Raw genomic sequence first — 22,801 nt, 5'->3', positions numbered from 1 at the left:
TTAGACCGAGGCAGCTGCCTTCAACCCTTACACCACGGGCATTGCAATGTAAAATTGTTTTTTAAACTTTTATGATTATTTTCTTAGTTGCAGAATAAACAGTGTACTACTCAGCTACTTTGAAAGATACTTGTTTGAATATTTCTCACCAAGCTGCTAATGTTTTCAGTGCTGTTTGTCTGTTAGCAGAATTAAACAGAAACTCCCTTGGACGTGCTGGAACTTGGGCCTGGAAGCCATCACACTTTGGGGCAGATTCAGGCTTCTTTTTTCACCTCCATTAACACTGCAAGATTTTTCCGCCACCGTGATAAGCCTCTCAGGACGTATTATTTCACTTATTGCCGCCTCTACTGCTACGTAAATCCAAGCCGTCAATGTGCCGGCTCGGTGTTTGGCGGGTGGAGGTGTCTGATGACGCAAACGTAACGCTCGCCGGTTCTCCCGCATCAAACACCTCCGAGAATGTCGACCTTGACGCTGCTGGCAGCCAGAGCGGCGAACTGCTGTTGTTACAGACTGACAGACTTTCACAGGGATGAATATTCTCCCGACAGAAATGTTGCACGTCACTGTTCACGCACAACTTTGTGTTGGACATCACGTCACGTCTTTACGCCCACACAAGTAGCGGCTCTTTTTGAAAGAGGAATATTACGCCTCCTTTTCACACAGACACGACGGCAAAGTCTCACCTCTACCGTCTGCAAATTTGGTGCATTCTGTGTCTAAAAATGGCTATTTTTTTTAACTTGATTTTTTAAATCTCAGCTACATCTCACAAATCATGTCACTCTGTAACTTCCTGCCGCATGACGATGGTGGTTGGATGGTCACCAAAGGTTGTTGCACCGTGAGGACTGAGAAGGAATCAACACAGACGTCTAAGCAAGTGCTTGGCGTCGTTCTTGTGCACAATCCACTGTTATGAGCGATTGCACATGTGTTGGTGACTCCTCTGCTGGTCAATGAGAGGCTGCTGAACTTTGAAACCCCTGAGTATTTTGCAGCCCCTGGCAGAAGCGCTGGGAGGAGCCTCAGTGGGACGTGGCTACACAGTGACCTGCTGCTCCTCAAACCTACGGTCATAAACCTGATGAATATATGTTAAGAGTTTAAAAAAAAAGTAAAACACTTTTTTCCAATGCTGACAAACAAGCAGGGAAGGAGTCTACTAGAGTAGGCGTGTTTGTGTGTGTGTGTGTGTGTGTGTGTGTGTGTGTGTGTGTGTGTGTGTGTGTGTGTGTGTGTGTGACAGAGAGAATCTGGGAGTGAGTAAACTGCGAGGTCATGTGACCAATACATTGGCCGGTGTTGCTCACTATCCTCGTGTCTCAGTCAACAAAGGCAAAACGCACAGTTGGAACTTCCATTCAGTCAGCAGGTGAGACTGAAATGATCCTGAAGTGAGAAATCAAGTGGAGGGCATCAGAAGAGCAAGAAGCTCCACTAAGATGATAAATGATCATCAGATCCAGGTTCAGGTCAGTTCTTCTTCAACCTCATATCTATCGTCTAACCAAATCTCGTCAACATCCATCCGCAACTTTTTGTGTTACCCGACTAAAAGATAAACAAACCTACACTGGTGATCACGTGACCTCCCTGGCGTAGGTAATAGAAAGCTACTATCATGGGTGAGAAGGTGTCTCACCTGTACAGAAATGGAATTCCGGATGTGTGCCGGCAGGAGCTGAAGCATCTCCAGGTAGCAGCGTAGCAAACCCAGGGTCCACACACTTGAGTGGGCCGGCACCGGCCCCGGGCTACCATCACACTCCTCGTAGCTGAAGGGGTCCACAATGTAAACAACAATGGCAGGTGGATATGTGATAGCGTGGGACTCCCCATCTGTGGGTACGCCCACCTTCTCACGCTCCAAAGTGCTGAGGACACAGAGGACAGAGGATGTGAGAGCTTGTTGGGGACTACGCTCAATGTGGTGCACTTAGGTAGCTTCAGAGTTGGTGGTGTGTCCTGCAGTACCTTTCAGGAGGCTCCACGGGGGCCTGACTGCTTGAGCTGTCCCCTGAGGTGCCAATATTCTGGGTGCCAGCCTGCTGCCCCAGCTGTCCGGTCTGGGGGCCACCCCCCTGGCTCTGGCTACCCATGCACCCAAAGGGTGTAAAAGAGCTGGGCTTGGCAGACTGCATCCCGCTGCCAGGTTGGCCGGATGATGTCACCAGGCTGTTGGAGGATGCCGAGCTGCTTCCAGACCCACTGTTGCTGCTGCTGTTGGGAACAGATGAGCCTCCAGAGTTCATGGAGCCCTGCTGGCCAACTGAGCTGCTGGAGCTGGACAGTTGTGCGGATGATGACTGGTTGGATGACGGAGGGGGGCTGGGCTGTGTGAGAAGGGAACTGTCCAGTGGCTGTGATGCGAGGTATGGAGCTAGAGAGAGAAAAAGAGCCATCGGGGATTTATATTAATCCAACGACAACACTTTACAGAACAAAGAATTGAATCTATTCCATGCTACCATTACCGCCTCCAAATATACTTCTCATCCAACTGAACACAGTGTCAGAGGTGGAAATGTAGAAATAAAGGCCTGGCTGCGCCGTGCGCTGCACACCTCACATCCTGCTGAATAAAACCTGTAGCAGGCAGTGAGTGGCACCTACCAAGGTTGTGGCGGCACACTTGTGCATAGAGTTTGAGTTTAGAGAAGGCGTCGCTGTTGCCACTGGCACCTTTGAGGAACCAGTCACTCACTGGCAGATCCACCAGGCTCTTGGCTCCACTGCCACCCACAAGGACGATGCCATCAGGGTAGCCTTTGGAAATGGGCCGATGCTGGCCCAGTCGACACGACTGCAGAAGAACAGAGTTAATGAGTGGATGATCTGATGAACGCTGGTGAGGGAACAGGATGAGAGAAGAAAGCAGCTGTTTCATCCATCAGGTCAATGACCAGGACGGTTATAAGATCAAATATATTTACAACTTTCCAATAAAGAGTAACATGTGCATTAGGAATACGTCTTCATAATAATTTTTTTGCATAATTTACTGCTAGGCAGCAGACATCGCCATGGTAATACTGCAGGGATTATTTGGACGGCGCCAACACTTAAGGGTCGCTACCCTCCGTCAGAGTCGCTACCTCATAGACAGCAGTGAGGTCCCGGAAGAGGCTCTTGGCGCCACTGAGTAGTGCCTCGTTGTCAGGACACAACACCAAATAGCCGATATCCCGCTGGGAGCCAAAGGGATCCAGCAACAGTTTCTCCCAGTAGGGCAGACCGAATGGAGACAGCACCACAAAGTCATACTCGTAACCCACCAGGAAGGTGGGGATGGGCAGAGGCTCTGGGGACTCGTCCGTGCCTGTGGGAGGGAGGGAGGGGGAAGGACAACCAGGAAGCAGGGACAAAAAAGAAAAAGAACAGTGAGTTGGAGTCATCAGTAAGACGTCGGTTGCCCTCCCTTTTGTCTTTGCTGTCCGCTGTGCATCAGAATGAAGGGTCCCCCCTCAATCTGACAGTCCCCCACAGACACACCTGACGTCTGGACCACACTGCCTCCTAATCTGACACAAGGTTTTGTTTTGTTTTATTATCAACCAAACAGCGAAGATACAAGTGCCTCAATGTAGATGTCATTGACTGGATCAGGTCTGTGCTCCAGATGACACAACATCACACGTGGAGTTTCTCTAAGAACCTCAGCTGTGGCATGAAGGTCTGACATACTGGTATATGAGGTACAAAATTCTGTGGTTCTAAAACCTAATTCTTAGGTTCCTTATTCTTTCCCAGGTTTACCGTAGGAGCCCCGGCCTGCCATCTTGTGGAACTGCTGCCACGTAAGGGGACCCTGAACGCCCCAAGACCGCACCGTCCTCTTCTTCTGGATGGCATCCTGGAGCACAGGTTGAAGGGACATCAGCACCCGGAGGACGTCCTGAGAGCACAGTGCACTCACGTCCACTGCTGGAGACATGACAGGTGCAGAGGAGGATGACAACTGTTCACAGATGTAAAAACACTATCCTCAACAACAAGGTAGGAACACATGGGAGCTCTTTAATTTCATCAAAAATTAACAGGACTTTTAGCAACATCCAAAAGCATTAAACATTTTGATAACTTTGTAATCTGTAACATTTGCAACATCTATCGTGGACAACTAGAACCAGTTTTCAACTCGTTTGATGATCCATATGAGAAGAAGGTCTTTTTAAACCAACTGAGCCAGCAGCTAAAAAGAACACCGACGCTGCAGTATCCAATAAACACACGTGGTCACGAATACATGACAGATGAGGCACAAACTACTTGAGCAGTAGAACTTGTATTTACCATTTTGTTTGGACCAGTGATGCAAACAAGTGCTCTTGACTAGCGCCTCGTCCACTTTGCCTCCTGACATGTTGTCCATGAACTGCCTGCCATGCTCCAGGGCCATGTAGCAGTCGCTGTGGTAGTCCCGCTCCTCGACTCTCACACAAGGTGGCACAGGGGCCCTGGTTGGCCCCCGAGGCACAACGTCATGCTCCAGGACCGAAATTGGCGAGAAAGGGTTGGTACACTGGTCCTGCAGGAGGAGTATCAGCTCGTCTGGGACACGGTCTCCCCTCCAGACCCCGCTTCTATCGAGCGAACAAAGCCGTAGCTCCTCAAAACGCTTTTCTGCCTCACGGCTGACATCGGAGCCCCGACCGATGATGTCCAGCTCATCCTCCAGGAACAGCCCTGAGCCGTTGCCATAGCGGCGGTTGACCACAGCACTGAAGCCACAGCTGCAGGCTTCCTGAGCCTCGCTGATAGGATCACTTAGGTACACGCCTACGTCTGCTCCTTTGATGTTCATGTTGCACACGCAGATACAGCAGCTGTCAAAGTTGCAGTCCTTGAAGAGGTTCATGACGGACTCGGACAGGATCAGGGTGACGTAGAGGCTGTGGGCCTCTGGAATGGAGGGTACGGTGGCCGGCTCGACGGAGTTCAGCGGTCGGCAGGTGGAGGGAGTGGACGCTGGTGAGTACAAGTCCGAGTTCTCGTACTTGAGTGAGCCCTGGACACTGGAGGGACCTCGGGGTGTACGCGGGGTGCGTGGTGTTCGAGGGGTGGGAGCGGAAAAGCGTGGGGTGGCGGGTGAAGGCAGGATGCCAGCGCCACTGTTACTTGGTGGAGCGCTATTGGACATGAAGGGCGTGTGGGTCTGAGGGGTGTAGCTCTGGCTGTAGTCCTGGTCCATGGTGCTGCCAACACTGGGGATGTTACTGGGGGAAGAAGGAGCACAGGCCACCAGTCAAGACAATGCTAATATTGACTTATCAATAATAATTTCAACACTGATAATTTGAAGTATCATTTTGCCTTCATCTGCAAAGTATGAATGAGAAAATACCTTTTCTTACTTCCTGAGAGAGTTACCAGGTCTTACAAGAGATCAACTAAGTATACACACACCTCAAGATTCCCAAAATGTGAGAGAGGTCATTCTTTTAACAGGAAATAAACTTTTAGTGTTGGGTTCACTTTTGTGTTGAAATTTGAAATGACCCTAACACATGTACTGGGACAGCACTGAGCTTCTACAAAGCAGTGCTGATTCGCCAGGACGCAGCCTCACACCTCATTAATGGCGCTTCAATTCTGACGGCTGTTGCTTTTCAAACTGTGTGTGTGTGAATGGATTCTGTTGTAGTGCATCATCAGCCGCATTTACAGAGAACAGACCCCTCAGATGACGTCTGACTGGTGAACAGCAACACCGCTGGAATCCTCAACGTTTATGATGGTGATACTGGGTTTAGCTAAGCCTGATGTAGGGCTCTGTTAAAACCCTGCTCTACTGACCAAAAGCCACCACCAGCATCAGGCTTCTGTCTGCAGTGGGAATGGGTTTCATTTCATTCATTAAGTGACAGAAGACCCAAGTGTTTATCCGCTTCACTTCACATACATGGAGGTACGGAAAGCTCGTCCCCTCCGCTGGCCACCTCTGAGACATTTCAGCCAATGATGTGCTCAGGCAGCACTCTGACATCATTCCTCCGGTGTCGAGTTTGAAAATCAGAAGCGTCACTGGCCTCCACGCTGCACTCTACTAAACCGCAACTCTTTCTGGTGCTTTCACTGTGTTAGTGACGTCAGACATGCAGCACTGGGAAAAAAGCAGAAAGGCAACTCCTCGCCCACACACGGAGGGAACCAGATGACTCCACATTTATTCCCATGTCAAATTGTGGCCTGGCAATATTGAGTTTGAGAGCTTTAGCTGAACTATGATCTGCTCAGAAGAATAAATGAAGACAGAGCACGAGTGGCAACCAACGACCAAAACATCCACGTCTGTAGAAAGATTCACAGATGCAACATGATCAAGTGTTGCGGGGGTGAAGTTCACATCGGATCAGTCGATTTCCTGTCAGTTGATCAGCTGCTCATGTTGCCATCACAGGGAACATTCACGTCAGCAGTAAACTGCCTGAATTCTACTCTGGATGCCTGCTAGAGAAATATCACTTCACTCTTCTCGAGTTCGTTGACGCCAGACCGCCAGTCAACTGGACATCAGTGAGTCCAGCCAGTGACTGAGCAGCTGCTCTGCTGCGGAGAGCAGAGGAACATAAATTTGGGTTCCTGAGGAGGGATCGTCTGTTGAGCTGCTGCAGAGCACATGGTCGCTGTAACCTTTTCCACACTCTTGGAATAACTTTCTCTGATAGACTAAAAGCCACGACAAAAGGCAGAGTGGGCAAACCGGTGTCAAAAAGAGGGAGGAGGACAGAGACATTATGAAACATTTCCACAAGCGTCTACCTGAGGAGAGGTTTATTTATGAGCTGGCGAGCTACTGTGGGGAAGCAGTGAGTGGGCAAGTGTGTGAGGGAGCAGACGTGAGAGAAATCTGGAGGGTGAGCACATCATGTCCCCGCTGCATGAGAGGAACAACTCCTGGCACCAGCCCACCAGAAGGAAGCACAACTCTCTCTCCTGCCGCTGCAGCCAGCACAAGTTGATGATGGGATACAGCAGCCACGGCAGCAGCAGCGCGCTGTAATAGGATCTTTACTCATGATGCTGGCCAAGCTTAGCCATGAGCAGACAGCACTCACTCGCTCCCCGCACGGCTCAGCCTCCCCAGGTTTGACACTCCAATTACACACTGACAATAATGAGCCTTCCTGCCATGAGAATACAGTTACCACGTGTACTCAGATGTGTCCGGATGCTTTTACTCTGCATTCTCTGTCACGCTCCAGTGCACTTCGATTTGAGAGATATTTCCTAAAAATAATCTTGAGAATCATCTGGCAATCAGTGCTGCTACAACTAAAGTCAATACCTGCAGCCCAGCTGGAGGCAGCTGGAGAATCTCAAGCCTACCCTGACAGCTCCCTTTCTGCTGGAAGCTGCCACTTGCACCTTCGTTCTGACTCTCAAAACTTGCTGATTATTGGTTGTTTGTTCAAAATCGCAGAAGAGAAACAACAAGGTGCAGATTACAGTGACAGAGAGGAACTATGGGTGGGTTCATTCACCACTCTGACGACACTCCTCAAACTCCCACAACAAAGCATTTACACTCATTTTCCACAGCAGGGCCCCAGGTGAGTGGGCAGCTGGCTAGAGGTGTCCAGAGGGAAGGGCTGCATATCTAATCAAATATTAATCTCCATCACAGTTTTGGCGTTGCGTGAACATGATCGACTGGGGTACTGAGCTCCAACTGTTCTGCAAATAGATCCTCAGCATATCAAATTAAACTTGTCCAGCCAGCCACCAGGGGGCAACCGAGATGCTTTGGCCTCACTTTTGGGGGGCTGTAATGTCGCTGAGCACGCGCTCACACATTTCCTGGACATAACGTTCCTGCAGTCCAGAGTATAAGTGTAATATACAGCAGTGAGCAGATGGATGAGACGTAAATCAAGTGACTGGAGCAGAAGGTGAAGCACCCCCCCACACACACACCACACACACTCAGCCATTGTTTGGAAGTATTTCAGTTTTACAGCATGTCATGTGAAGCAAGGACAAATCATATGCAAAGCAGGGCTGCGTGATTATGATCTGAAATATTCCTGAAGTGACAGTCTGGCCCAGTGAAATAACCAAATCACAGGAGCTGCGCATTTTTGAATGAAGGTCAAATGTGTCACGCCGCACCATTATAAATGAAGCATTGTGGCGCTGCAGATGTGGCGGTACATTCTCCAGATGGGAGGGAGCACGCCGGTGTGGTACAGACCCTGGCAAACATGACCATTTCCACTCAAATCTGCAGCAATGCTGTCACAATATCTGACCAATCAACCACATCGTATGATCTTAATTGTTGAGGAAGTCATTAAGCAGTTGCATCGCCGCTTCGTGTACATGCCAGTAAAACAACAACAAAAGGAAAAGTTTGCTATTCGTGAAATTAGGCTGTTGTATGGACTTTGTAGTCACTTTTCCAAGTTGAAAGTAAAAGAGGACACCATCTTTAACTGTTGGAACACTGACCAAAGCAGAAAACCGTGGCGTTACACAGCTGCTTTTGTTTCCCTGTTCAAGCTTCAGCAACTTATCCCTCCTGTTTGTGATGAACACTGAAGAGGGCAGCAAGTGACAAGCTGGGAATTCCCTCAGCCCTCATCACAGCACCGCCACGCTGTTCCTCATCAATAATGACATCTTTGTTTCTATTGTATTCAAAGTACCATTGATGACAAACCGCAGAAGAGAACGGCATCAGTCCATGTCGTACTGGAGAGGACTCGTAACGCATCTCCACCTAAGATCAGATTTCATCTCAAATCCTAAAAAAACTGACACTAGTATGTGCGCTAAGGATGCTGTACTGGTCTAAACTCTGAAACTGGCCCGTTGGGTCTGGCGGTGGACAGACGACCTTCTCATCTATCATCCAATGGTTCCCTTCACATAGCTCACACGGGGTGACAACAGGAGAACCTGGTCTTCTAAGCTTCAGCTCCCTACCTGTCCTTGTTGAGGATGGACATGATGGGCATGGGCGTGAGCATGTCCCGGCCCATGGTCCAGCTTGGCCGGTAGATGGAATCCTCTGGTAGTTTGATGGGTGGAAGACACTGGCTGGGTAACATCTTCAGAGGAGCAAACATGGAGCAGCCTACAAAGGCCTGGCACAGCTCAGGCTTGTACACGAATGAGAAGTCCTGCAAAAACAGAGAATAGTGGCTTTACTGCCCCACGCAGAGGACGGATGTGGTCATCATCATCTAGGAGGCCTCAGGTGCATCTGGATGGCCAGATGCTGCTAAGTCGGAATTCCATCCATCGACAATCAGTCACTCAGATTTATGACAGCACCCTCAGAAACCCCGAAATATTTGAGTACAGATCCAGGAGCATCTCCTACCTTGATGTCAGAGGGCTTGGGGCTGCAGAAGCTCTCCTCCACTTCGATCTTAAAGTGACCTCCCAGCGTTGAGGTCCCATCCAACATGGTCATGCCCGGGTTGGTCTCCATGCTGCCGTACTCTTTGCTGTTCATGTTCATCGGCGAGTAGCCCATGATGTGCTGCTCCAGGGAGGGGGGTGTGGGAAACATCTGGTGCAGGTCTGCTGAGCCTGAGTGACATCAACAAGGTGCTCTCAGAGGGCGGCAGACTTGGATAATTACTTCGCTCTACTTTCAGCCACCATAGTTGAAAGTGCAAGAAGAAACTCAACACAACAGCATAGAAGCCCCAACTCTCGTTCCAGCGGCTGAAGTGCAGCAGGACCCCGTCAGACCACCGCAGGAGCCACACATGCTCGGCTCAGCTGTAGCGTGACAAGCTACTGTGTAGGGACCATGTCAGAGGTGGCAAAGTACCCATATTCATCACTCAAGTAGAGGTACAACTACTTGAGTAAAAAAAGACTGGTAAACACAGTGATTCAAGCATGTACTCAAGTAAAGGTTGGGTAGTGCAGGCTCTTAAATGAACTCAAACAAAGTGCCAAGTGTTGTGGCTTGTTTCTGCTCCATTTACAGATTTGCCTGCTTCACTTTCATCATGTTGCCAACCATGTGGGTGTTCACTTCCTCTCCTACACTAGACACTGGTTCTATAGTAAAGTAGAGATAAGTGAAACTTCAAGGTAAGTACAGTAAAAAGTCTCTGCACTTCACTGGTCTACATCGGCCTGTCTTCATGTGACAAAACCATCACAATGATGCAAGATGTTCATTTACATGTCCTTTTTAAGGCTTCACATCAGCATCTTGTCTGCAAACAAATGTGGTGGAACTTTGAAGAAGGCTCTGCTAGCAGGGGAAGTATTAGTGACTAGACAGCAGCTGTTGCATCCATATATTTCCCCACTAGGTGGCACAGCCATTGGTGAGCATCAATGATGCTTTAGTCGTATAGTCCTTCAATTTATTAAGTGGACCATGGGAGGATGTCGTTCCACTTGGCTGTAATGGTGAGCAAAAGGAATAGTATTTTGAGAATCACACTTGATTTCTAACCAAACAAGACCATCTCACTGAGGTGAATTCCTCCAGATAGTGGAGGGAGACATCAGTGTCCAGGAACAGAGACGGACAAGAGTAGAGCTACGTACTGATGCAGGATATGGGGTCCAGAGTGGATGGCTTTGGTTCCTTGCTGCCAAATTTCTCATCTGTTCCATTCACTGGTCGTCTGGAACCGGGCTGTACATAACAAACAAGTATTTTAGTACCTGGGCATCTGTGTCAGTCAGGGTGTTAGGGAGTAATGCAGGACAGGGACACGGCCCTGCCTCAGAGATGCTGCTTACCGCCAGATCATCCTCGTCAGAGTTGAAGAGGTTGTCCAGGTCGTTGATGGACACCACCAGGTCAGTCTCGTGGATGAGGCTGGTGGAGGCCATGCGGTTGTGAGCCGCTGCCCGCTGAGCATCTACACACACACACACACACACACACACACAATAAATGTTAATGTCCATGAGCCTACAAAACTCTTGGAGAGCACTAACAAGTTTGGTCTCGATTTATTCTGCTCATTCAGTTCAGGAAGATTTTCAACTCAATGACTGAAATTCTCGTGGTGTGATGAATCTGCTCTGAGATATAAAAGGTCATAATTGATAATGAGAGCTCCTTTCTTTCCTTCATTCAATTGACGTGCTGGATCGACTAAAATGACACTCTGATTACAAGTCAAGCTGCCCAGTTGGATTCCTCCGGTCTTACAGGAAACTCAGATGCAGTGCTTACTCCTGGATAGAGCTGGGAATCAGTTCAAAGTTCAAGAATCGATTCAATTCCGATACTCAGGATTCAGCACTGATTATCACGATTCGATTTGATTCAAGATCTATCATTTTTGTGACATTTCGAGGTGTACTCTGAATTAAAAGACCATTTCATTACACAACACATCCATACTGGTATTATATTCATACTTCACGCCAAATTTATATAAAATATTGGTAGTTATGGCTGTGAGACTGTTGACATGGCACCAAAGGAGCAAACTCCCTCCCAGACTGTGGATGATAGTATTGCTTTACAAAACATGCTGTGGGCAGAATTAGATTCAAAGTAAATAAAAGCTGTAATTGCACTAAACTAACCTTGTGGATTATCATATTTAAGAGTTCACCCGTTTGCTGTTGAGCACAGATAAATGAACTTTTATTTTGCCATTTTGCATACAAACAGCTGTGAACAATATGTTTATGACAAGGTGTCAGAGTGCTGCTCTGCTGACTCTCCAGTACAGGAGTATCAGTGTGTGTACTGTGGTTCTGTCTCCTTCATCAGACGCTTGAATCCTACATTTTCAACAACCGAGTAGGGGCGCATATCTTGCACACCAAAGTTGCGATTGCTTCCGTTATTTTCTTTGCTCGTGTCGAGTTGGTGGGTAGTTGAAGACTTTCCTGGAGTTTCCTTTGTTGTGGTCCGGACGGCTCACTGGTCACATTTGGGTGATGTCGCGAAGTGTGGTTGCGGAGATTCGTCATATTGGGATTAGGGTTAGTACTTCAGTTCGAGCTGACAAAATCCTTTGCTTTTGTCTCAAGACTGTTTTTAAATCCGAAATGCTGCCATATATCGGATTTGAGACTATCTGGTGGTTTTGAAAGGGCTTTGTCATCGCGAGTCTCCGGAGTCTCAGCCTCTGTCGCCATTTAGCATGTTTTGCCCTGCACTCGCTCGTGTGTAGCATCCGTGATGACGCGACTTGTGGGGTTAAAGCATTCATTGCGGGAGAAGAAATAATGAATATTGTTGAAATTTGAAAAAAAAAATTTGGATAAACAAATCGACATTCGGGAATTTAATGGAGAATCGATCCAGAATTGGTGAGTCGATTTTTTTAACTCAAGCCAACTCGTGGATGTCACCATTGTGATTATGTGTCTATGCCAAGTCATGAGATGAGCCAAGGGAGGTTCCTACCATCAGATGGACCTGATCCTCCATCTTCACCCTGAGGGGAGAAACATGTGGAACCGTTAGACCATTCAAGTCAAAACTGACACCTTTTTATAGAGCTGTACACAAAGTAACACCTGCCAAACAACCTGCAACCTTCAATTTACAAAGAGCTTTTGTTCTCCACTCCAAGCAACGATATAATCAAGTCAAGGATAAACAGATTAATAGCATGAAAATGAAGAGATAAGTGGAGAGGAACAGAGGACCAGGAGAGAGGGAGAGAGGGCTGCCTGTGTGGATCAGAGTGAAATCCAAGGAATGACCTCTTAGGCTCCCACCCAGACATCAATATCATCTGGAAGAGCTGGCCCAGTGTGTGTGTGTGTGTGCTTGACTGTACATATGTACACAGTGTGCTGAGCAGATCTAGCTGGGAAACAGGAATGTGATGTTCTAGCCATTGATTTTATGATGCTCCAGGGCTTTTCACTGAATAATACAGGCTTTAATCAGTCGCCCTTAAAGGGCCAATCCTCAGTGGCGCACAACATCCACAACCTCAACCACAGTCAACGGCAATAATGATGCCTCAAAACCATACTCCTTCATTCTATCTATCTATCTATTTATCTATCTACACACACATATATATATATATCTATATATCTATATATCTACACACATATATATATCTATATATCTACACACACATATATATCTATATATCTACACACACATATATATCTATATATCTACACACACACACATATATATATATATATATAAGACCTGTCAGTCAATTACAAAAATTAATCTGATTAATCGTATGGTGGTCCATAGTTAACTCACGATTAATCACATACTTTATCTGCTCTAAATCTACCTTAAACTGATATTTTTAATTTTTTTAATTAACCATATCAACATGGGAGGAGGCAAATAGTTGCTGTCTGCAAATGCAGCATATTTATTAGTGTTGGAGCAACGTACTGTCCAGAAGTACAAACAAAAAAAAGATCCATCCATCCATCCCTCCATGTTCTCCCTCTTCTCCTGTTGAGGGTGGTGGGGGTGGAGCCTATCCCAGCAGCCTTCCCCCTGGACAGGTCACCAGTCCATGGCAGGGCCAACACATAGAGACAGACAACCATTGGCTCTCCCAGCCACGCCTACGGTCAATTTAGAGTCTGGATTAACCTGGTCCCTCTTGATGTCTTTGGACTGTGGAGGAAGCTGGAGTACCAGAGAGAACCCAGCAGGAACAGGGAGAACATGGAGACTCACCCAGAAAGACCCCGTGCTGCAGCCGGGGCTCCACCCACAACCTTCTTGCTGGGGGGCCACAGTGAGGACCACTGCACCACTGGGCCGTCCCAAAACAAAAGATGCACTGGGTAAAAAATAAATAAATTATAAACACAAGCCCAACAAATATACTAGTAATGATTACTAGTACTAACTGAAGTACTTGAACTATTAAGGCAGTAACACAAAAGGATGACCCTGATCCATTGCATCAAACTGTGATGCACAGAATAAATTAAATTAAAACAATGAATGAAGTACTCATTAAACAGGGGGCAGTGCAACACAGGCCAGGACTCCAATGATGTGGTGGGGGTGTCGCGGGTGGTGGACGCCTCCAATGGTCGTGGTTTGTTTCAGCCAGAAGGGAGGGAGGGCTCTCTGCCTCAGCAGTGTGCTTCACGGTGACACTGAAGGTTGCTGTACTCCGGTGGAAACTATATTCAGCTTTTCAGTGAATGCATGTCACGTGTTTCCTGTCGAGACTTTTGTCTGGCAGGGCTTTGAAGTTGAACTTTCCATTTAAAACTGACGTATTCTTTTCCGTGTTCGTCCAACCTTAACAATCATCTGCTCTCAGTTTTTTTTGTTTACAAGCTGCAACTGGCAGCATCTCACGTGTGACGAGTGGTGCAGTCACTTCTGGTTTTCTGTGAACTACGGCATGGTCGAAGGGTCAAAAAGCACCGTGTGCGTTAATCACGATAAAAAAATTATCAGCCATAAAGGGACGTTGGGTTAACTAGTTAATAACCCGTTAACACTGACACCTATAACATATCTATCTATCTATCTACATATATGTCTACACACATATATATATATATATATATATATATATATATATATATATATATATATATATGTAGACATACATACATATATATATATATATATATATATATATATATATATATATATATATATATATATATATATATATATATATATATATATATATACACACACATACATTTTTACACTACCAGATAAAAGTTTGTACACAGCTTCTCATTTAATATTTCATTCTTTATTTTTTTACCTTGTAGATTCTCACTGAAGGCATCAAAATTTGAATGAACATATATGGAATTATGTAGTCAACAAATAAGGTAAAATAACTCTGTAGAGGTGCTTTGCTGATGTTACTGTTGGGGATTTATTCAAACTGAAGGCCCACTGAACCAACATGGCTGCCACAGCGTCCTGCAGCAACACGCCATCCCATCCTGTCTGCGTTTAGTTGGACCGTCATGATGTTTCAGCAGGACGACGACCCAAACACACCTCCAGGCTGTGTGAGGGCTACTTGACCAAGAAGGAGAGTGATGGAGGGCGGCCCAGGTGTCCTGGCCTCCAGTCACCTGACCTGAACCCAGTCCAGATGTTTGGGATGAGATGGAGCGCAGAGTGAAGGCCAAAGGGCCAACAAGTGCTCAGCACCTCTGGAACTCCTTCAAGACTGTTGGAGAACCGTTTCAGGTGATGACCTCATGAAGCTCAAGGAGAGAACGCCAAGAGTGAGCAGAGCAGGAGTCAGAGGGAGGCTGTTGAGAAGAACCTAGAACATAGAACCTGTTGGAGGTCTTTCATGCTTTTTTTTGTTTACTACAGAATTCCATTTGGGTTCATTCATAATTTTGATTGCCTTCAGTGAGAACCTACAATGTAAACAGTCATGAAAATAAAGACAAACCATGAGAAGGTGAGGCCACACTTTTGACTGGTAGTGTATATGATCCCAGACAGAGGGGATACATGGGACCTATGGATACTTTGAAACCCGTAATCTAGGCTACCAAAAAAACAACTGTTAGCTCAGTGTTACAACATCTGTCACCAAACACGACTAGAGATTAATGAGGTACAACAACAATGCTACAGCTAGGGGGAGCCAGGACGACAGGTCAGCAGAGAGATGTCATCATCATGCCCATCAACTGAGCTTGGGTATCAAGCCCCAATACATATGAACAGCCTCATAACAAGAGCTGCTGATCAAGGAAGGAAGATTGTGAACAGACATGAATCCTGGAACCTCCAACTAATACCGAAGCTGAGTTGTCAAGGACCCTCAGAAGATCTACGAGTGGATGTGAATGCTGCGCTGAACACAACACCCATGGCAACCATCACAGAGACCAACAAGCTGATGCCCAGTATGGCAACAGTAATACTGGAGATGCTAGGGTACCAGCTAGACATGGAACGTAAGAACCAATACCCAATAGAGAAGAATAGAGGCCAAAATAAAGGCAACAAGGAGAGAAGTTAACCAGCTAGCAGAGCTGCAGCGAGGAAACATGGTGAATAAAGGTGTGCCCCTGAAACACACCAAGCTATCCAGACCAGAGGCACTTGAAAGAACCAGTAACCACTCAATGGCAGATATCCAAGACAGAGTGTCAAAGATGAAGACCTGGACAGCAGCGGGCCCTGATATCCACACATATTGGCTGAAGAAGTTAATAGTACTCCATTAACGTCTTGCAGCACAGATGAAATGGTAAATGGTAAATGGACTCAATATTATAGAGCGCTTTTCTCCCTTAGTGGCACTCAAAGCGCTTTACAGTGTTGTCACATTCACTCATTCACACACACACACACACTCACACACTGATGGTGGAGCTGCCATGCAAGGCGCCAACCTACTCATCAGGAGCAATTAGGGGTTCAGTATCTTGCTCAAGGACACTTCGACATGGTCACCGGGGTCGAGGATCGAACCACCGACCCTTCGGTTGCTAGACGGCCAATCTACCTCTGAGCCACGCCACCCATGAACCAGCTACTAAGGGATGGGATGCACCCAGAATGGCTAACCCAGGACAGGACTGTCCTGATCATGAAGGACCCCCAGAAGGGACCCACCCCATCCAACTACCGACCAATAACCTGCCTCTCCACAACATGGAAGCTCCTGTCAGGTATCATAGTGGCTAAGATAAGTAAGCACATGGGTCAATACATGAATGGGGCTCAGAAAGGAGAGGCAAGATGATCAAAACTGAAGGGGTCGACCAACCAGAAGGGAATATAGGTGACATCCAGGGCAGCTACAAGTACCTTGGAATCCCACAGGCTGATGGAAACCACGAGGAGGCAGCAAGGAAGTCAACCACTGCCAAATACCTTCAGAGAGTAAGACAAGTACTAAGAAGTCAGCTGAACAGTGAGAACAAGGTCCAAGCCATCAACATGTGTGCACTGTCAGTCATCAGATACCTGCTGGGATCATAAGCTGGCCAAAGGAGGAGATAGAAGCCACAGACATCAAGACCAGAAAGCTTCTCACCATGCACGGAGGGTTTCACCCTGAGTCCAGCATCCTGAAGCTGTACACTAAGCAGAGAGAGGAAGGACGAGGACTCGTGAGCATCAGAGCCCCTGTCCAGGATGAAACATCGAAAATCCAAAAAGTTCATCAAGAAGATGGCCCCTCAGGACGACTGCTCAGTGAATGCCTCAGGCAGCTGAAACCTGATGAGAGTGAGGAGGGGGGGAGCAAGATGGATGGACAAGCCCCTACACGGCAGGTACAACCACCAGATTGAGGAAGTGGCTGATATCAAGAAGACCTCCCAATGGCTGGAACACACTGGACTGAGAGACAGCACAGAGGCACTCACCATGGCAGCACAAGAGCCATGGAGGCCAAGGACTACCAGACCAGACCAGAACCAAGGTGCAGGCTGTGTAAGGATGCTCCTGAGACAGTCCAACACATAGTAGCGTAGTAAGATGCTAGCTGCAAAATCATACATCCAAAGGCACAATCAAGTGGCAGGGATAGTGTGCAGGAACATCTGTACCCAGTATGGACTAGAAGTACCCAGATCCTCATGGGACGAACCACCAAAGTGGTTGAGAACAACAGGTGCTGTGGGACTTCAGCTTCCAGACTGACAAACAGCTACTGGAGAACCAATTGGACATGTTAGTGGTGGACAAACAGCAGAGGAGGGCAGTGGTGATGGATGTGGTGACACCAGCTGACGCCAACATCTGGAAGAAGGAACACGAGTAGGTTGAGGAGTATCAGGGGTTAAAAGAACAGCTGGAACGGATGTGGAAGGTCAAGGCTGACGTGGTCCCCGTGATAGTAGGAGCACTCGGGGGGTGACCCCCAAAATGAGAGAGTGGCTCAAGCAGATTCTAGGAACAACACCTGAAACCTCAGTCCAGAAGAGCGCAGTCCTAGGAACAGCTAAGATACTGAGTAGAACCCTCGAGCTCCCAGGCCTCTGGTAGAGGACCTGAGCTAGAAGAGGACACAGAACCAACCTACAAGGGTGAGAGGGACGTTTGTTTTTATAATGACTAAAAGCACATCATAGCCCACAGGAGGGTGGCTCATGGCCGAACCCATGGGACATGGCCCAGTGGTTGAAAAACTGTTTTACAGCATGCTGCAGAGGCTGCAGCACTCTATGCCATTCTAGTTGTTCCAGTACTGCTGTGAGCTCGGTGAAGACATCCACATCTTGTTCACACAGGAAAAGCAGCTCTCACACCAGAATTATTAGGGAAAATCGTTGGTGAGAAGAGAAGCCCACGTATGCGTGAATGTGCCCACAAGCATCAGGCTTGTTCCGACTGGTGATCATTCATCAGTGACTGAACTGACAGATCCCGAATGTTTTTCTCCACAGACAGTTGGCAGTTAGCATTTAATAATAATTAAGTCATTACATTGGTAACGATAAAAAATAAATAAATGGAACTGAACCTTTGCTAAGTATCTTCACCAGCCATTGTGCACTCAACCTTCTGTGCTGCCATGTTGTATTTCACACCTTCTCCTGAATCTGCCATCAACGAGAATTGACAAGGTGCATTAGCAGTGCTAGATTGAGGTGGATTAGAATCGTCACAGGGACGGCAAGTCCGCAGCACTAATGTTGCAATGTGACTGTTAGCAGCATTAGCTTCATATCAAACCTGACTCTAAATGAAAAACTAAATATAACACACTGAACAGTCACATGGTGGCATTACGAAAAAAGCAACGATTCATCCACCTGTCCAATAATAATAAAGAACAGAGCTGATCGCCCAACAAGTATGTGATGGATCCACACAAAGCAGAGAGGCAGGGCTCCACTGCACACATACTGCCCTCTGGGGACTCCCCACTCCACTGGAAGCTGCTCCTGCCCTTCAATTCCAGCACAGATGGGGAACAACAGCATGGTCTTCAACAAATAGAAGACAACACCAATATTTGCTTTAAAAGCTTTATGGTTCAGTGAGTAAGGTTTGTTATCGTGGGTTAGACTCTAAGCTACATGAAACACACACACACACACACCAGATATCCTTTTCAGTGCTGGGGGGCAATCCACAGCTAACAGGTCGCCCTTGTCTGAAAGAGGAGCCAGTGAACCCAGAGGCAGCAGAGGGCCAGCAGGGGAAGGAGGAAGAAGGCAGATCACACAGGAAAACACAACAACTTAAAGGAAACTAGACAGGCAAACTCTTTGGCGTTCTTCTGGGCACTGGGAACAATGGGGATTTAGGGATGACTTCCCCTTCAGCTCAACTTGGGCAGTGAAAGCGGATATTTGTGGAAAGCGGCTGTACTGTTATTCTTAGTTCAGCATTGCTGAAGAGGCTTTTTTCTTCCTCTCCTGCTCCCAGATGTTAAACACAGCCCTCCTGCCCTGTTTTTTGCCCCAGGTAACTGGTGCAGAAGGCATGAATGCAGTGGCTCTCTGTTAACCTACCTTGCAAAAAGGTTTCACACCACTCCACTTTTTTTGTTCCAAAATGACACAGCTTTTTCCCCCAGTAAATACATTGGGGCATGACTGCAAACTGGAGAAAAGCAGCTAAGTTGGAAAAGGCCCTCTGTGTTCTGTATTTTTAGACTGACTGAGTGGAGAGCCGTAAAAAACAGTTTTTTCAGTTGAACTATTCATCATGAAAGAAGGCAGGGTGTCAAAGTAAAAAGAAAGTTGAATTTTATTACTAGAACCACCAGCGTATCCCACCAACAGCACTCCTTCCTCTATGTTTCATCTAAGGTTCCAACATCCAAGCCAATACAGTTGCAACCCTTCTCAAACTTGCATAAACGGCTTCATGCTCCAGCCAATCACAACACAGTTTACTATGCCAGGTGACGATGTCACACGACTGATTGAGCGGCATATTCTCTACTACTTATTTCAACTCATCACTAACTGAATATGAAACAGAAGTTCGTCTCTCAGACGCTCCAGAAAGGTTCGGTCTGGTTTGACCAGTCTGTCAGTCACAGATATTTAACCTTTTTAGGTCATGTCATTTCCTCTGGGATATCAGGAACCATTAATGCACCGATCACTCTCTTCTCATTCTCTAGGAGCCAGAAAATATGCAGGGGAGCAACACTTCAGCCAGCACAGGGTTCAGTTTGGATTGCAATTCTGGGTCACGGTTTCAGCTCATTTTGATTTCTGTACATAAAAGAGAAAGAAAACACTTCAAATAAATGAGACACTCGTGCTGAGCTGAAATGAGTCAATAACAAATATTCTCACTACAGTGTTTTGATGTCATTCAAGGTTGCAATTGAACTCTTTCATTTTTGGGTGAACTACCCTGTCTTGACAGTCATACAATGCAGCACAAATGGTTGATTCATTTGTGCTGCATTGTACGACTGTCAAGAAGCAGGCTTTCATGCTGTATGCAACTGGCAATCTGCAGCCTGTTTTGTAATAATAGTTTCATTGATAAAAGCTGGGTGGCTGTTAGCCAACCTAGTGGCTGTTAGGATACCTGGGGGGCTGTTAGCCGACCCTGGGTGGGTGATAGGATACCTGGGGGGCTGTTAGCCGACCCTGGGTGGGTGATAGGATACCTGGGGGGCTGTTAGCTGACCCTGGGTGGGTGATAGCCTACCTTGGGTTGCCAAAACACAGTAACACCCACTTACACCCAGGACTTTTATGTAATGGGCACAGCTTTTGTCAGAATTTAGGGTCACATGACCTTGCAGTTGACACGTGTTTGACAGCTCTAATCAGGCAGATAATTCTGGTCTCTTGTTGTTGATCTTTGGCTGCCACCATCAATTAAACAATAGAGGAAGAACTCAGAGCATCTGATTGGTGCACCGACTTGACGTGGTCATTTCTGACATCATTTAGCAGCCCTGATGATCGTTTTACTGAAACTGTAATGACATCTGTGGGTGCAGTGATAACAATAACTTACAGTTTCTGCTCTATACTTCATGCTCTGAATTGCTCAACAACGTAGTGCTGTTATCCGTATTGTCAAACGCATGGCGCTGCCAGGGGGAAAAGGGGTGGCTCTTGCAAAGCTGTTTCTATGTGAGAGTGGCTCCTGACCGAGGAGTGGCAGGGTACCGCTGAGTTATGTGACTTCTGACACAAATTCCACCCAGGACTGAAAAAACCTCTGTGAACTTGTTTGTTTGCAGAAGGAAAAGTTATGATAAAGGAGTTTTGACAGGATGTTATTTTCAATGGCTGGTCACACCATTTCATGGAGATACTATAGTTAGGAATCCCCAGCTGGAGAGGAGGCGCTCAGTGACATAACGATTACACACTGAGCTGGGCCACTGAAGAGATACTTCTCCTTTCATCCACATAGAAGATAAACCACCTCTGGCTACTGGGTGAGGAAAACTAATCCAATTACAGACAACATCTGAAGAATGTCTACACGATGGACAATGTGGTGATTGTTTTTGCTCTTGTCCCTCGTTTGTTGTGCTGTTGACTCTTTGCAGAAGCAGATAACATTTGCTGTCCACTGAATATGACATGGAAACAATTCACAGCCTGTCATTCGTATGTTAGCAACTCCCCTGGTCGTGAAACAGGTCTATCTGAGCTGCCATGGTTCAGTCAGTGGTTGGGTCGTTGTATTGGTTGGTGAGCAACAAAGGAAAGGTTTCATCCCATTTTGCAGAAAAAGGTGCCACACATCGATCAGTTCCTGCCAGATGGGCTAACTGAACCCTTACCTTATGTTTCTTTCCCGGCTCCCGCTCCCCACCAGCCTTATTCTTCTTATTCGAGAATGTGAACTTCACATCTCCTTCCTCAAAGGCATAGGGATCTACCTCTGGCTCGTGATCTCCATCAGTGACAGCTGCGGACAGGTACTGGTTCCTCCTGGCTCGATACGTCTGAACGCGCTCTTCAGACACTTTCAGAGGGAATTTAGACGTGGACATCACCCTAAAGGATGAAAATTTGGAGATGTGAGGGTTGTGCAGGAATGACTGGTGACCATCAGAAAGACCCAAAAGCTGAATTTCAAATATTCTAAAATACGAACCTGATAGAACCCAAAGATCTGACAGAAGTGAAGTAATTTATTTATTAACCCTTATGAATTAGATCCTTTTCCCAATAACTGCTTGAGATGCTGCCTGGAACTACTCAGTGTGAGTGTTGGCACCATGTTTATCTGCAGTAAATGAAATGGCAGCAATTGCAAACAATCCTGACAGCTGTCTCAGAGCAGAACTGGCTGCATCAAGTTTGTTGTCACACAATCACATTTCAAGCAGATTTATGACAACATGGTGACTCCGGCACTGACAGATCATACACACACACACACACACACACACACACACACACACACCAGTGCAAGATGGCTCATCAAATCTCGTACGCGGCCGTGCCTGTGGCCCACTTGTGACGGAACAAGGCGGAAAAACCACTGACTGTAGGGCAGGAGAGGTGGGATCAACCCTTCCCCCTTGTAGCCTCCTGGATTTCTCCGGACCTCTGTCCTCTCGTCACGCCTGTCCACCTCTGATGCGAGGTGATGGAGTGCGGTGGCCTGGGCCAGAGATTAGCTGCCATTCAGGACTGCGGTTGGGAGGATTACAGCTCACTAGAATAGCCAATCCAAGTGGCTGGCCCATAAGGCTTGAGCAACCCCACTGATAACTCTTTAACTCTTCCTATGGCCACTCTTCAGTTGTCGCGCGCGCACACACACACACACACACACACACACACACACACACACACACACACACACACACACACACACACACACACACACACACACACACACACACACACACACATTACTGAGCTGTTCCTGTGCAGGCTACCATCAAAGGCTACTTCTTGGTGTACGTCTCTTTCCAAACGCTGTGGAACTGAT

At 47.0% G+C, this 22,801-nt stretch overlaps 1 protein-coding gene across 1 annotated transcript in view; it reads right to left on the bottom strand.

Moving 5' to 3' along the window:
- Positions 1-22,801, bottom strand: part of med13a (mediator complex subunit 13a) — a 94,792-nt gene that overhangs the window by 6,406 nt on the left and 65,585 nt on the right. The window contains exons 10-21 of the mRNA XM_086179212.1: positions 21,639-21,855; positions 12,368-12,398; positions 10,735-10,856; positions 10,537-10,627; positions 9,341-9,552; positions 8,941-9,137; positions 4,306-5,228; positions 3,769-3,936; positions 3,108-3,331; positions 2,626-2,815; positions 1,987-2,392; positions 1,655-1,886 (exon numbers count right to left, since the gene is read on the bottom strand). Coding sequence (XP_086035338.1) covers positions 1,655-1,886; positions 1,987-2,392; positions 2,626-2,815; positions 3,108-3,331; positions 3,769-3,936; positions 4,306-5,228; positions 8,941-9,137; positions 9,341-9,552; positions 10,537-10,627; positions 10,735-10,856; positions 12,368-12,398; positions 21,639-21,855 — 3,013 coding nt within the window. The remainder of the gene's footprint in view (positions 1-1,654; positions 1,887-1,986; positions 2,393-2,625; positions 2,816-3,107; positions 3,332-3,768; positions 3,937-4,305; positions 5,229-8,940; positions 9,138-9,340; positions 9,553-10,536; positions 10,628-10,734; positions 10,857-12,367; positions 12,399-21,638; positions 21,856-22,801) is intronic.

Source organism: Aulostomus chinensis, chromosome 15, assembly GCF_037954235.1.
Source record: "Aulostomus chinensis isolate RoL2024-O1b breed Wild chromosome 15, RoL_Achi_v1.0, whole genome shotgun sequence".
NCBI classification, from domain to species: domain Eukaryota; kingdom Metazoa; phylum Chordata; class Actinopteri; order Syngnathiformes; family Aulostomidae; genus Aulostomus; species Aulostomus chinensis.
The sequence above is the reverse complement of the archived record's forward strand: the minus strand, read 5'-3'. Positions and strand labels throughout refer to the sequence as shown.